General features: G+C 36.6%; 1 protein-coding gene across 18 annotated transcripts in view; it reads left to right on the top strand.

The window, feature by feature from the left end:
* LOC101897554 (serine/threonine-protein kinase mig-15) overlaps positions 1-16,646 on the top strand; it is a 137,253-nt gene that overhangs the window by 14,064 nt on the left and 106,543 nt on the right. For all 18 annotated transcript variants that reach the window (XM_059129683.1, XM_059129688.1, XM_059129687.1 and 15 more), the window contains exon 3: positions 7,072-7,137. In XM_059129683.1, coding sequence (XP_058985666.1) covers positions 7,072-7,137 — 66 coding nt within the window. The remainder of the gene's footprint in view (positions 1-7,071; positions 7,138-16,646) is intronic.

The raw sequence follows: 16,646 nt of genomic DNA, 5'->3' as shown, positions 1-16,646 counted from the left end.
CTATGTTATTGTCTATAATAGGACATGTACTAGTTCTCCTGTGTATATAGAAGCATTTAAAAATACGTCTTTTAAATGCATCATTTTTTTTTCATTCAAAGGTCTTAGATCTTTCAAACGACCCGTCGTCTGGGCAATCAAGCCTGCGCATAAGTGCTTCATCTTCCACCGCTTTTGGGCTAGGTTAAATATTTAACGAAAACTTTTTCAAACAATTGGTGTCTTTTGAAATTATGTGTTCTCAGTGAGAATTTGTTTTGAAGTTCTCGCATTTCACTAAACCGCTTAAACACCCCAATCTTTTGGTTTTCTCCATATCAACCCTCATATACCATACACCTTTTTTCATTCGACGTATTCGAAACCTTATGGTTAGTTGTCAAACACCCTAATTTGTAACAAAACCAACAAATGCGATTTATGCCTATTGCATTGAATACCGAATTGTTTTTTGGCATTCAGGGTGTTTTAACTGGTCGCAACTGAATAATTTTTCGACTACAAGTTGTAAATGTCTGTTTTAAGGCGAACGTGAAGAATTTCAATGCAAATGAAGGTCATTTAAGAATAAGTTTAGATTTGTTCAAATTGGTCACCTTTGGCACGAATTATGGCCTTCAAACGGCCAATGAAACCGTCACACGCTGCCCGAATGTTGCTCTGCTGTATTTTGGCCCATTCCCGGCGAAGCGCTTGCTTGAGGTGATCGACACTTTGGTATTTTTTAGTGCCAACCTTATTTTTCAAAATCTCCAGACACAATAGTTCAACGGATTGGTATCCGTATATTTTGTTGACCATTGTGCACTGGAAATGAAGCGAGGAACCTCATTTTGTATCAATTCTTGGATGGCGCGTGCTGCGTCCTATTGGAATGTCCAAGGTCTGCGGTCAAAATGTTTGCGTGCTTTAATACACCCTCCAGAATATTTTCGCGATAATATTCGGCATTTATTCTGATGCCACGGTTGATTAATACGAGCGGAGAGCGACCATCGGCTGTTATGGCGGCCCACACCATCACCATGGCCGGCGCTTGAGTTCTGATGGCCAACCGAAGGTGCACATTTTCAGCTGACCTTTTTGGCAAGTAATAACGATCATTTTGTTTGTTTACAAACTGCTGGGCAACGAATGTTTTCTCATCGGAGAAAATTAAATTCAGCAGTTCACCACTTTCGGCCAAGCGAAGCAACTCTGTAGCTCTTTTGCGTCTATTTTCTTTCTGTTGCGGTGTAAGTTCTTGCACTTTTTGGAATTTCAATGGCTTAACCCCGAGCTAATTTTTCATTATTTGCCGAATGGAATATTGCGATATGTTCAGCTCACGAGCCATTTTTCGGACACTGCGACGCGGGTTTTCGGACCATATCTGCTGATGTTGCTGTTTTCTTCCGTTCACTTCCTTGACGTTGGGCTACGCTACCAATATCACTGTCGGACGAGCGATGGTACGAGACAGAAAAGATTTATTCACATTTAAATGCTGGAGTGCTCTAACGATTGCCACTTGTGGTTTTCCAGCCAAATATAAAGAAATCACACTGTCACGCTTGAATTCCATCTTGAATAACTTTTTTTTCTGTACAATTCTTACTAAAATGCTTTTATACGCTTGTATAAAGACCTGTCACTGTTGGACGAGTGGCTTAGAAATGACAGCAGTCTGAAGTTGGTTGCTGTGTTTTTCATCTCACCCTGTATATCGTTGTGGGGAGCAGCCCTGCCAAATATGCATAATGATGTAGGGTATTATATAGTCCACCCCATCCGACTTACTGGTTAATTTCTCTAAAGTCGAGTTGAGATACGTAGTCGAAGTTGACTTTTCAATCTTTCGATTTTGTTCAATCAATTTTAACCCAAAGATGACTAAACACGATTAGACTTTTTGATGAGTGGTACTTCCAAACATATGATGAGATCGATTGTAGGACTTTTGGGTGGATATCATATCAAAATCGACTCACGTATTACATTCCTCCACCCCTTGACTTCAATGGCAATTGCCATTTAATGTAAAACTCGCTCGAATATTGAATCTCGATTTTGCTATTTTAAAAGTTTTTTTTTCGTTTTTCTCATGGTTGAACGTATGGCCTGGTCTGATTTCACTTGTTAGTTGGTGTATCACTTAAACATCCGGTAATCCGTACGGATGTCAACGATGGCCCTCGTTGTGTCATTGATAGTTTTCGGGTTCATGTCAACGGTAACTTGTTTACAAATAATCAGGAAATGTGTGTTCTCCGTCGCTTAACACACCTATCGATCCAAACCATACTCGGTTCGAAAAGAAAAGTAACAAATTTCCTCTCGAAAAGTGCATGCGGTCGCGTACATTATTTTCTATACTTAGTTGGGGGATTATTTTAAAACTCCATTCTAAGTTGTAGGTGGATGGGTATGAGTGTGTGTGTGTGTGTTTGTGTGCGGTAATTCCAGCTAAAGTTGCCATTGCCACTGCAGTAACAAGAATAACCACACAAACAACCAATCTGTCAATATACCAAGTGGGTTAGGTAGGTGGGGTATGGTAGCAGGCTTGCGGGATGATTATGGTGTGAAAAAGATTCTTTAAAAACAATGCAATTGTGTGTCGCCACAAATGTGTATGTTTACAAAAAGGGAGACATATACGTATACATACACATGGACAGCCTAACGACAATTTTATTTATTTATTTTCCTCGTTTTTTTTTGGTTTTTGTTTAAATCCACTTTTACTCATTATGCCTTTTATCGTTTTTGGTTTACTGATAAAAATAGGGAGGGGGCCATGATGGAGTTTTGAGAATGTGTGGTTTACATTTTTGGGCATGTAAATGAGTTTCCTTAATTGTTGTTGGAAATTCGTCGTACAATAACTCCAAATTTAGTTTTTATGTATGTATGTAGTATGGAACCATATTTGGCAATTGTCATCAGGGGGTGGGTGGGTTGTTTGTGGAGTAAAAAATGCTGTGTTTTAGTAAAAAAAACGTAGACAATTGAAATGTATCCACTTGACAGTTGGAACCCATAGGAGGGACTGCAGATTTGGTCAGAATGAATAACCGCTAAAGTTGCATGGGAAAGTAACATTCGGTCAATATTAAAGTGGAGGATTCCGGTTCTATTCCTTCCTAATTTCCGTACACATAAAGGACACATTTCCAAACCGCCGCCAAATCTATATATCAAGTCTCAGATTTTTATCCTATCTATTCTTCCGATAAAAAATATAGCACCATTTAAAACTTTTCGTACAATTATAGTATACATTTCCGAAACCACCTCCACGTGAACAGCAATCCTAATACTAAATTTCAGATTTCAAGCACAATCTATTCTCCCAACATTGTACCAAATATGGCGACGTTTAGAAAACATATGTACGAATTTTCAAAAGTTCCTACGTACACCATTTCTATACTCCAACAGTAATTATAATTCCAAATTTCTGGACTAATGCCCTATCGGTTCACACAAACTCAAATTTTGTAAAGATTAGTACAAATTACCAAAACTTCCTACATATCCCAATCCTACATTCCTAACTTCCAAAATTACCTCCATTCCAGAAATGTTATTTCCAAATTTCAGAATTCCATCTCTATTGGTTCACCACAATTCCAATTTGTACAAATGGTAGTACTATTGAGTACTCAAAAGTATACATTTCCATAACAACCTGCATCATACAATACAATAGATATCGTATTTCCCAATATCAGGATTCCAGCGCTATCGATTCACTCAAATACTAATTGTTCTATATTTAGTACTATTTAGTACAAATAAGTACCAATTTCCACACAATTCTACACTCCCCAATTATAAATTTCAGAATTCCATTCCATGCGGCTAAATATAAATCGTACCAAATTTAGTACCATATAGTACAGACAAGTACGACTTTGCCAAACTTCCTTCATAAACCAATTCCACACTCCAGCAGTAATTTTACTTCCAAATTATAATATTTCAGCTCTATCGGTTCATCTAAATTGTACCAAATTTAGTAAATTTTAGTACATATAAGTACAAAACTACCTACATATACTCCGACAGTAATCTTATATCCAATTTTCTGGATACAAACTCTATTGGTTCACCCAAATCCAAATTTTACCAAATTTAGTACCATTTAGTACACTTAAGTACACAATTTTCATAACTACCTACATTATACAGTCGAAGAGAAATCTCATTTTCAAATTTCGGTATTACAACCCTACCAGTTTAACTAAAATTTAGGCTGTACCAAATGTAGTACGATTTAGTACACATAAGAACGAATTTCCAAAACTACCTACATTCCTCAGTCCTGAAATGCAATAGTTATACTATTTCTAAATTCCTCAATTCCAGCTCTATTGGTTCTCCCAAATTGGAATTGTACCAAATTTATTACCGTTTCGAAACCTTCCTTCATATCCCAATCCGATACTCCGCCACTAATGTTACTTTCAAATTTCAGGATTCCAGTTTCATCCTTCTCTCCAATTTCAAATTGTACAAAATTAAGTACCGTTCAGTACTTTTCGTATACATGAATACACACTTCCAAATCAACCTCCTTACATCGACTCTACTCCCCAACCGTGATTCTCATACCAAATTTCAAGTTGTTAGCTCTAACCGTTCACACGATACGAAATGGTACCAAATGTAGTAAATTTTAGTACTTTTCGTACACATGTAAAGTGAATTTAGAGCTAGGAATTTATAATGTTGGTATTGGAGTCATGGTTGTGGGTAGGTTTGCTATAAAGATGTAGTTTTGGAAATATGTACTAAAAAATACGAAAAGTGCCAAACGGTACTAAATTTTTGTATTTGGAGAAGGAAGGATTTACAACTCTGATAAATCAAAATTTGGTAGTACAATCACTTTTTGTGCGGTGGGGTTAATATATGGAGGTGGATTTGGAACTACGTATGAATAAAAGTACGAAAAGTACGAAATGGTATTAAAAGTTGGTATTTGAGAAAGAGCTGGAAATTTGAGATGAGAATCATCGTTGTTGTTGTGTAGAATACACGAACTAAAGTGTTATTAGAAATTCAAATAATAAATGGACAAAATTAAGAATAATGATATCCAGAGGTGGTTTTGGAAAAGTGCACTGAGTGTAAGCACGGTACAAAATGGTACTAAATTTGGGACAATATGATTTTAGGTGGAATATTAAAATTTAGTATAGAAAGTGGTCGTTCCGGAAATACGTACAAGAAGTGTACGAAAAGTACAAAGTTTTGCTTAATTTGGCATAAAATGTAGGACTAGAACTGTAATTATGCATTTTAGTATAAGGGCATCCCTGGGAATGCGAAGCGTTGAAATAAAAATGTGAACTCGGAAATGTTTTCGTTACGGATTGTACGAAAAGTACTTAATGGTACTAAATTTTATATTGGGTGTAGGAAAAAAGCTCGAGTTCTGAATATTGGTATAGGATGTGAGTGTAGCATTTAGATAAGGTAAAGAATTTGGAAATCCGTATCATTACCGGTACGAAATGTCCTAAATTTCACATGAGTGTAAGAATAGAGCTTAACTAAGGAATTTTCCTATGTCGGTAAGATTAGATAATGGGCAGTTGTTGGAAATGTGTGTTCGAAATTTGCCAAAAAGGTACTAGATTTTTTATCGTTGGTTTTGAGCGACTAGTTAGACTAAACCAGTCATTGTGTGTATGAAGGGTTGATTATTAAAACAGAATGGCGTTATTTGTACGTCCCTGTGGTGTAGGGTATCATATAGTCGCCTCTGCACGACTTTTGTCTTTTCCCACGTGGTTTTTGCTGTTAACTTTGTCTTCGTCATTCTCTCCCAATGTGCATTTTTGAAGACAATCGAACACGTAATTTTATAAGATTCAGCATTTTACTCCTTTGTGGGAGAAGGAGTAGACCGATGTTGTCCATCCCCAAATACCATCTAGGTTCGATTGGAATGTTGCCATGTACCAATTTTGGACGAAACCGAATGCTCCCTTCAATAGTTACCGTGCCCACAAAAATATCTAATCCTATTTTTTGCCTGATTTTTTTGTTGTTGTTCAGAAACTATTTCCTACATTTTATTCCTGACCCTCGTTTCCTATTTATCACTTGACAATGGATTTAAAATCTTTTTGTTGATAGTTTTTGTCTTTTTATTTTGCTTTTTGGTGGATAAAAGAAATTTGTCTTGCTATTTGTTTAGGTTTCCTTTTGTGGATTATTTTCTTTTTGTTGTCAACCCCTTCCCCTTCTTCCTTTCTCCATTTGCCAAACATAATAAATCCCCATTTAGGGATATTACGTCTTGCGTACGTGTTAAAATTTGTTGACAGAGTTTCTGAATGCAATTGTATTGGTTAGCGTCTTCCAGTCTTTTTTTCATTTGGGCTTGGTCTCTTCCGAATAATGTGTCATTGCACTCGTTGTTCATATGTGCACTGAAGAGATGTGATTCTGTTTGCTGGGTGGTGTGAAGGAAAAATATGCAGACTTCGGCACTTGAGTTGTATGTGCGACATTGGGTCTAGGTTCTAAAAATTATCAACAACATTTTTTTTTTTGTTTATTAAAGTCTTTGTATATTGTTTGGTGGCTAAAAATCCAAAAAGGCCATATCATTAGCCTATCTTCTTGCTCTTGCCTGGAATGGATTTGTTAAAAGATTGTTGGGACACACCCATTTTTATTTGTCATTTTGATAAAAAAAAATTACGATTTGGGAACGCGGCTATTCCAAATTGGAAATAGAAAAGAGAGAGAAAGGGAGAGAGAAAATTTAGCCTCGAGATTCAAGTTTCCTTCTATATATAACCATATTTCAGATATCGGCAATTTCGTGAAGAGGTTGCTAGTTGCCACTATCACTTATTCTGCAATAGTGGTTCTCTTTTTTACGCCTTGAAAAATGCCAAACAAGAAAGGATAAACTATGCTAATATATTCATATTCCGAACATTGGGAGTCTTATATATCTCTCAGCCATGGATCATATATCTTTGACGATAAAATTAAATTTATTGTTTTCTTTACCACGATTTTTATAATATATTAACCTTACTGTCTATTTTTATTTAATTTCAGGATCCTGCTGGTATATTCGAACTTATCGAAGTCGTCGGTAATGGCACTTATGGTCAAGTCTATAAGGTAAGTAGAAATAGATAATTTTGTTAACATAAACAAAAAATGCCATGTCTGGTATTTAAACGCCTAAAAATCGAAGTCGACTTATATCATTTGATACGGTCAAAATGTGTTGCCTCATTGAAATAAAGGTTTTAGACACAGGGACTCTTTGGACGAAATTAGTTTCAGGATATTTGAAGTCGATCTATGGGAGTCTGTCCGTTTGGCTGGCTGGCTGCAAACTTGGTACATCGAAATACTTTTGTCAAACTTAGATCGAGTTCGAAGGTGGACAATATCGGTCTACTCCTTCGGGTACTCGCCACCACAAAAGCTCAACATTTTCACAAAACATAATTTACATTATAGAATAAGAGAGGATCATCCAATTTTATGCAAATTTTGCAAGCCTCAACATTTGTATCAGTGCTATGTCAGGTGCAAAAAAGGGACAATATCGGCGCATTTCTATCATGTACCTCCCAAACCTTCAACATTTTTAATAAATTTAACTCTCATAAAATATAAAATAAACACCCGATTCTCCTCAAATTTCACACATCACATTATTTTTATTAACATAAGATCAGCTGGGAAGATGGATTATATCGGACTACTTCCTCCGGTATCTCCCGCCGCAACCAGTAAAATTTTGAATAACTATGATTGCCATAAAAATGCGAAATGAGCATTTGACTCTTTTCAAATTTCACCCATTCTAATATTTTTGTTTATACAAGATCTAGTGTGAAGATGGTAGATATGAACCTACTTCTTCTGGTACTTCCCCCACAACAGGTCAAAATCTTAACGATTGTGACGTGAATATATAATTTATCTCATGCAAAAAAAGACATCCAGGATAAAAAAAAATGTTAAATAAGAGTCCGATTGTCTTTAAATTTCGCACGTCCTAATAATTCTAGCAACATAAGCTCTTATGTGAAGACAGAATATATCGGAGTACATCCGGGTCAAAATTTTGAATAATTATAACAATTGCTACATTTGATTCTCTTCGAATTTCGCACATCTCAAAATTTTTATCAACGCAAGAACTGGTGTAAATATGGAAAACATCGGATGACTCCTTTTGGTACCTCCCCAACAAAAGGTCAACATTTTGGTTAATTATAACCCTTATACTATGCGATTCCCCTTAAACTAAGTATATCTTAATTTTTGACTAAACTCAATATCTAATATAAATATCGACCCTCTTCTTTTGATACCTCCCCCACAAGGGGTCAGAATTTAAAATAAGTCAAGTGTCACCAAATTAAATACACGGTGAGATGAAAAATCTGCAACCAACTTCAGACTGCTGTCATTTCTAAGCCACTCGTCCGACAGCTGTTAAAATTATTCCAGCGACAGCTCATTATATTGTTTACAAGCGTACAAAAGCATTTTGGTGAGAATTTTCCAGAAAAAAAGTTATTCGTGATGGAATTCAAGCGCGGTAGTGTGATTTCTTGATATTTGGATGAAAAACCACAAGTGACTATCGTTAGAGCACTCCACCATTACTGGTAGCGTAGCCTGCCGTCGAGGAAATGGACGGAAGAAAATAGCAACATCAGCAAAAAATGGTTCAAAAAGTAAAGAACCGACTTAATCAAAGAAGCGTCACAGTGGCCGAAAAATGGCTCGTGAGCTGAACATATCGCAATATTCCATTCGGCAAATATCGAAAAAGGAGCTCGGGGTAAGGCCATTGAAATTCGTTGAAGTGCAATAATTTACACCGCAACAGGAAGAAAATAGACACAAAAGAGCTAAAAAGATGCTTCGCGTGGCCGAAAGTGGTGAACTGCCGAGTTTGGTTTTCTCCGATGAGAAAACATTCGTTGTCCAGCAGGACTCAGCACCATCGCATTCAGCACACGCCACCCAAGATTGGTTACAAAATGAGGTTCCTCGCTTCATTTCCAGCGCACAATGACCACCAAAATCTCTGGATAGCAATCCGTTGGACTATTGTGTCTGGAGTTTTTGGAAAGCAAGGTTGGCACTAAAAAATACCAAAGTGTCGATTACCTCAAGCAAGCGCTTCACCGGGTATGGACCAAAATACCGCAGAGAAACAGCGGGCAGCGTGTGACGGTTTCATGGGCCGTAATTCGTGCCAAAGGTGACCAATTCGAACAAATCTAAACTTATTCTAAAACTTGATGCTATTTCCGACATTTTTTGCTTTCATTCAATAAAATTAAACCCCCTATTTTAGTTTTCCGTACAAATTTCAAATTTACACAGAAATCGCCCAGAATATAAGATTTAAACATGAGGATTACTTCCCGAATATATGGAGGTTTTAGGAAACAATAATTTCAATCAATTTTCGCTCAATTTGAGGGAAATTGCGGATAAAAGGGCCCACTGAGCAGTAACTAAGAATGAAGCGCTGTTGAAGCTGGGCAAAAATGAAAGGCCTCCAGGAGTACTTTCCGAATATATGGACTTTATAGGCAAAAAATTTCACTTAGGAATTTTTCAAATTTTCTAAAAAATTATTGCTCAATTTCAGGGTAATACAGGTCGCTCAATTTGAGGATATTACGAGACCCTTTATTTGTGCCCCCAGCCTCAACACTGCTTCATTCATAGTTCTTAGTTTTAGACCCTTTTATCTGTAATTTCCCTCAAATTGGGCAAAAAATTTGTCAGAAAATTCGAAAAATTCGCTCAATTCGAGAGAAATTACAGATCGCTCAATTAACTAATAATGAAGCGGCGTTGAAGCTGAATACAAATGAAAGTCCTCCCAGGAGTACTTTCCGAATATATGGACCTTATAGGAAAAAAGAATTTTAGACTTAGGAATTTTTCGAATTTTCTTAAATATTATCGCCCAATTTGAGGACAATTACAGGTCGTTTAATTTGAGGAAATTACGAGACCCTTTATTTGTGCCCAGCCTCAACACCGCTTCATTCTTAGTTTCTGTTTGTGGACCCTTTTGTCTGCAATTTCCCTCAAATTTGGCAGAAATTTGTCAGAAAATTCGAAAAATTATCGCTCAATTTGAGGGCAATTACAGATCGCTCAATTTGAAAGAAATTGCGAGACCTTTCTTTTGTGCCCAGGGTCAGAATTTTTCAGAAAAAATTATTAAAACCAGTAAAGAAAGTCCTAAAGTCGGGCGGGGCCGATTTTATGATACCCTACACCACTTTGCTAATCTAGTTGAGCTCCACTTAATAATTAAAAGTTTTTATGGGAGAATTCAATCATACAAGCTATGATTATAATTATAATTTAAAATTCAAAGGACTAAATACGCTGAAGCATTTGTATCTTTTAAATTCGGACTTGTATTGCCCATCTGGTGCGAAATTAATTTGAAATCGGGTAAAAATATATATGGGAACTATATCCAAATCTGAACCGATCTCCATAAAATTTGGCAAAGATATTTCTGAGCTGTATTTGATATATTTCCCTGAATATCGTTGTTACGGAGTGCATATTACGGCTGTGGGTAACAAATACAATAAATCGGATGAACAATATATACGGGAGCTATAACTATATCTGAACCGATCTTCACCAAATTTTGGCATACTACCTTCTAGACTAAATTCGGTCGTATGTGTCAAATTTCATCCAATTTGGGCAAATATTAGACGTTTGGTGCACAATCAAAGGTAAATCGGACGAAGTTATATATGGGAGCTATATCCAAATCTGAACCGATCTCGATAAAATTTAGCAAAGGTATTTCTGAGCTGCATTTGATATATTTCCCCAAATATTGTTGTTACAGAGTGCATATTACGGCTGCGGAGGACAAAAATAACAAATCGGATGAACAATATATATGGGAGCTATAGCTATATCTGAACCGATTTCGATAAAATTTGTCATACTTATTTTCAGGCCTAATTTGGTTGTATGTGCAAAATTCCATACTATTCGGGCTGATATTACACGTTTGGTGCACAATAAAAGGCAAATCGGACGAAGATATATATGGGAGCTATATCTAAATTTTGACCCACTTTATCTCCAATTTCAATAGGGTTCATCCTTGGGCCAAACAAATGTTGTTTGCAAAATTTCACCTCAATCGTATAATAAATGCGATCTGCATTTTGTTAGCAAGAATACTTGGACGGACGGACTGACATGCATAAATCAACTCAAAAAGTGATTCTATGCAGATCATCAAAAGGAACTATGGGTCTATCTCGTTTCCTTTTGCCTGTTACAAACAAATGCACAAAGACATAATACCCTGACCACCTTGTGGTGTAGGGTATGAAAAAAAATTATTCGGAAAAACACATGTTTCTCTATATACACAGTTATCTCACTTTAATTCCTCTCATTTGTAGTAAACATTTAATTTATCTCCTTCTAATCAACATATTGAAACACAACAAAAGAATAGAATTTTTTTTTTCAAAAAAAAAAAAAAAAAAAAAAACAGTCCTAACAAAATTAGAATTCATAAATAAATATCGCATGCAATACTTGACACAATGACCCCGCTACTGCGTCGACGACTGTTGCTACTGATACAGTTGTTGTTGTTATTGTCGTCGTTGTTGATGCTGCTGCTTCTGCTGCTTGGCTATTGTTCCATTCAACTCCATTGTCTGTTGGAGCATAAAAAGTGAACAACCTAGATTTTCATATTTGCACACATCAAAAACATTCACACACACACACACACACAAACACACAGAGGCACACACACTCCAATACATACACAATGAAAATTTGTTTACTATTCTCTAGTCATCTTGACGATGAGGGTACTCTTTGTTCTATAGAGTGGAGTCGTTTAACTGTTTTTTTTTTTGCTTTTTTCGATATTGTCTTCTCATCTCAGCTCAGCCGCCATTAGGTTTTGTTGCTGTTGCCATTTTTATGCCCCAAAACAACAATAGCAACAACAGAATCTAAAGCATAAAGAAAATTATCTATTTTTTTTTTTTGTTATTCGTCTGCTCATGTTCTTGTGTTATCGCCTAGTCTCTATACTATTTCAAAGACCCACAATGAACAGTGGGTAGTACATGGGTTCTCAGCATAGAATTTATAAAAATTATTCCTGTTAGAGGTCTTCTTTGGATGAAATGTTTTTCAGAAGACTTCTATTGAAAGTACGCTTTTCTACGACTTTTTATTCAAATGGCGCCCAACGGGGGGCAACTATATAGAATTGACGTATGAGCCTTTCTGTCGAAGACATGTCAAAGATTTGTTTACTATCAACCATTTGGCTACAGAGGGCAAACATGTGCCTCATCAAAATAGTGGTTTTCATCATCTGAGGATATTTGGAGTCGACCTATGACCGTTCGTCTATCATACCGTCTGTGTTTGCGCACGATTACTCTGGAAGGTGGTATCCGATCTGGTACAAACTTGGTGCTCCGGAATATTTTTACCTAAATTATATCCAGTTCGGAGGTAAATAATATCGATCTACTTCTTCTTGTACCTCCACAAAAAATACTTTAAATTCCGCAAAAAACAAAAAAAAAAAAAAAAAAAAAATCTCATATTGAGGGAAATTGTTTTCACTTGATACATAGTACTATTTAGACAAGACATATGTGATCGAAAGTGGACTTTTTCCTGTACCTTCCCCATAAAAGCTAAACATGTTAAACAATAAAAGGTTTCTTAAAGTCCGATTTTCTTCAATTTTTTTCAGATACTTTTTTAGTTTTTGTCTTTCTGGTGTTGTTTTTGTCGTTATACAGGGTGACATAAAAAAATAACTGCAACAAATTCAAACGCCATCATTTTTACATTTTTTTTTTAAATTTGATTGAATGAAAGTAAAAATGTCGGAAATGGAATCAAATTTTTGAATAAGTTTAGATTTGTTCGATTTGGTTACATTTGGCACGAATTATGGTCTTCAAACGGCCAATGAAACCGTCACACACTGCCCGAATGTTGTTCTGCGGTATTTTGGCCCATTCCCGGCAAAGCGCTTGCTTGAGATGATCGACACTTTGGTATTTTTTTTATATTTTCCAAAATACTCCAGACACAATAGTCCAACGGATTGATATCGGGAGGTTTTGGTGGCCATTGTGCGCTGGAAATAAAAGGAACCTCATTTTGTAACCATTCTTAGGTGCCGCGTGCTGAGTGCGATGGTGCTGAGTCCTGTTGGAATCTCCAAGGTCTGCGGCCAAAATGTTTGCTTTCCTTAAACCCTCCAGAATATTTTCGCGATAATATTCGGCATTTATTCTGATGCCACGATCGATTAATACGAGCGGAGAACTACCACTGGCTGTAATGGCGGCTCACACCATCACCATGGCCGGAGCTTGAGTTATGGTGGTCAACCGAAGGTGCACATTTTCAGCTAACCTCTTTGGCAAGTAAACACGATCATTTTGTTTATTTACAAACTGCTCGACAACGAATGTTTTGTCATCGGAGAAAACCCAATACGGCAGTTGACCACTTTCTGCCAAGCGAAGTAACTCTTTACTTCTTTTGAGTTTATTTTCTTTCTGTTGCGATGTAAGTTCTTGCACTTTTTAGAATTTCAATGGCTTTACCCCGAGCTCATTTTTCAATATTTGCCGAATGGAATATTGCGAATTGTTCAGCTCACGAGCCATTTTTCGGCCACTGCTATGCGGGTTTCGATCAAGTCGCTTCTTTGCTTTTCGAACCATTTCTGCTGATGTTGCTGTTTTCTTCTGTCCACTTCCTTGACGTCGGGCTACGCTAACAGTAGCACGGCAACGAGCGATGGTACGAGACACAAAAGATTTATTCACATTTAAATGTGAATTCCATCTTGAATTCCATCACGAATAACATTTTTTCTGGGAAATTCTCGCCAAAATGTTTTTATACGCTTGTAAACAATATAATGAGCTGTAACTGGAACTCGGACGAGTGGCTTGGAAATGACAGCAGTCTGAAGTTAGTTGCAGTTTTTATACCCTCCACCTTGGAAAGGAGGGTATATTAACTTTGTCATTCCGTTTGTAACATCCTTAAATATTCGTCGTAGACCCCATAAAGTATATATATTCATAATCAGCATAAAATTCTAGATCGATTTAACGATGTTCGTCCGTCTGTTGAAATCACGATACAGCCCACATTATTTGACGTAGAGCGCCAAAATTTAACAAAGCTATTTGTATTGTGTCTAGCATGCTTGGTATTGAAAATGAGATATAACGGTCTACGTTCTGGTATAGTCCCCATATAACAGTACCTCCCGATATTCGGTATTTTGATTATTTATGCCACATTTTTTCACGGATTTGTCTGAAAATTGGTACTTGTAGGTCATAATGGATCCCTGTGCGTGTGGCAAAACATTGCATGTGTGGTATAGCCCCCATATAAAGGTACCTCCCGATAATTGGTATTTTATTTTTTTGCCACATTTTTTTACTGATTTGTCTAAAAATTGGTATTTGTGGGTCATAATGGGTTCTAGTTCGTGTGGCAGAACATTGTATGTATAGGTCCACGTTTTGATATAGTCCCCATATAACGGTACCTCCCAATATTCGGTATTTTAGTGATTTTTGACACAGTTTTTCAAGAATTACTCTGAAAATTGGTAGTTGTAGATCATAATGTGTCCCAGTTCGTGGGGCGAGTCATTCTAATTATAGGTCCACGTTTTGGTATAGCCCCCATATAACGGTACCTCCCGACATTCGATAATTTGATGATTTTTGCGACATTTTTTCACGGATTTGTCTGTAGTCATAATGGGTTCTAGCTCCGTGGGCGAAACATTGTATGTATAGGTCCATGATTTTATTTATTTTATAGTTTTTTTTTTTATTATTTTTATAGTTATTTTTATAGTTTTTTTTGCCACATTTCTTCTAATGTTTCCTTTACCCTATGGTGGAGGGTATTAAAAGTTTGGCCCGGCCGAACTTAATGTTTTTTTTACTTGTTTTCATCTCGCCCTGTATATTCTTGATCAGCATAAAATTCTATATCTATTTAGCGATGTTCGTCCGTCTGTGGAAATCACTCTAGCTCCCAAACGAAATTAAATGAGTTGATAAAATTTTACTCAGGAATTTTTCTGCAGGAAAGTGGGCTATGTAGGACCACGTCTTCCTATAGCCCCCATATAGCGGTACCTCCCGATATTCGGTATGTTGACGATTTTAGCGACATTACCCACTGGAATTGTTTCAAATTTGGTATTTGAAGTTCGTAGTATATACTGCAGCCTATGTCAGAAAATTGTCTGTGCAGGTCGACGCCTTTGTATAGTTTTTATACCCTACAACACTATGTGTTGGGGGTATTATAAGTTTGATTGGGCCAAAAATTATGTAACACCTCGAAATATTGGTTTCCCACATAGGAAAGTATATATGGATCTTCCTAGCTCGCCGAGCTGAGTCGATCTAGCTATGTATGTCCGTCCGTCCGTCTGTCCATGTTAATTTGTAATCACTCTACAGGTCGCAATTATGGCCAGATCTTCACGAAATTTAGAATGTAGGTGGGGCTTGGACCAGAATAGAACCCTATTGCTTTTGGAGATGATCGCCAAATGTTTAGGGGTTGAAATGGACCAAATACTGAAAAAATGTCGGATTTTGCAGTAGCTATACAGGTCGCAATTATGGACCAATCGACGCGAAATTTCGCATGTAGATAGAGTTTAGGGCGGGGAAGAAGCCTACTAATTTGGGTGGTCATCGGATAATATTTAGCGGGTAAAATATACCATATCTTTTGTGTTGAAAAAAATCAAAATTTTTCATTAAACCGTGAATATTTTAAATCCCGGCGAAATCACAAAGCCATCAAAAGGTTACTTCTGACCTTTACATTGATGTTATTATCCAACAAATCGGATATATAGCAAATATGTGCGATATATATGTCTATCAAAGGAGATATGCTTGAAAAATCTCTTATATGTCGAGAACGGCTGAACTGATTTTGACAGTGCTCATTAATTCGGAATGGCCTCTTGGCAGGAAAGAAAAAGCGTCTAAAAAATCGCAAAAAAATATCTCTCTAAAGATGAAAATATTGATTTTTGTAAAATTTTCTCATATTTTTTTTCAATTTTGTCATATTTTTGGCATATTTTCATTTTGAATTAAACATTTTTTAATATTTCTACAGCTAACAAAACTAAGTAGTTAGGATATCAGGATATCATATACAGATCTCATTTATGGCCCGATCCTTACGAAATTTTGCTTGGGGATAAGATGAGGGTCAGAATAGAAGTCTACTCTTTTTGGAGATTATCGCCATATATTTAGGGGTTGAAATGGACCAAAAAACTGTAAAATTGTCAGGAGGTCGTAATTATCGCCCGATCCTCACGCACATTTGAATGGGGGTTACCGAACATTGCAAAAGCCAAGCTGTTTTGGATGGCCATCCAAAAATATTCAATGTGTGAAGGAGTTTGCCAACTTTTGTAGACAAAATATGAAAATGTCCATTCCAGTGACTTTTTGGAGAATTCACAAATACAGGAAAGACGCACTTCCGACTTTTTCGTTAACGCTGATTTCGTTGAAGAATATAGT

This window comes from Musca domestica, unplaced genomic scaffold (genome assembly GCF_030504385.1).
Source record: "Musca domestica strain aabys unplaced genomic scaffold, Musca_domestica.polishedcontigs.V.1.1 66, whole genome shotgun sequence".
NCBI lineage: Eukaryota > Metazoa > Arthropoda > Insecta > Diptera > Muscidae > Musca > Musca domestica.
Note: the sequence above shows the minus strand (reverse complement) of the source record. Positions and strands in the feature narration are given on the sequence as shown.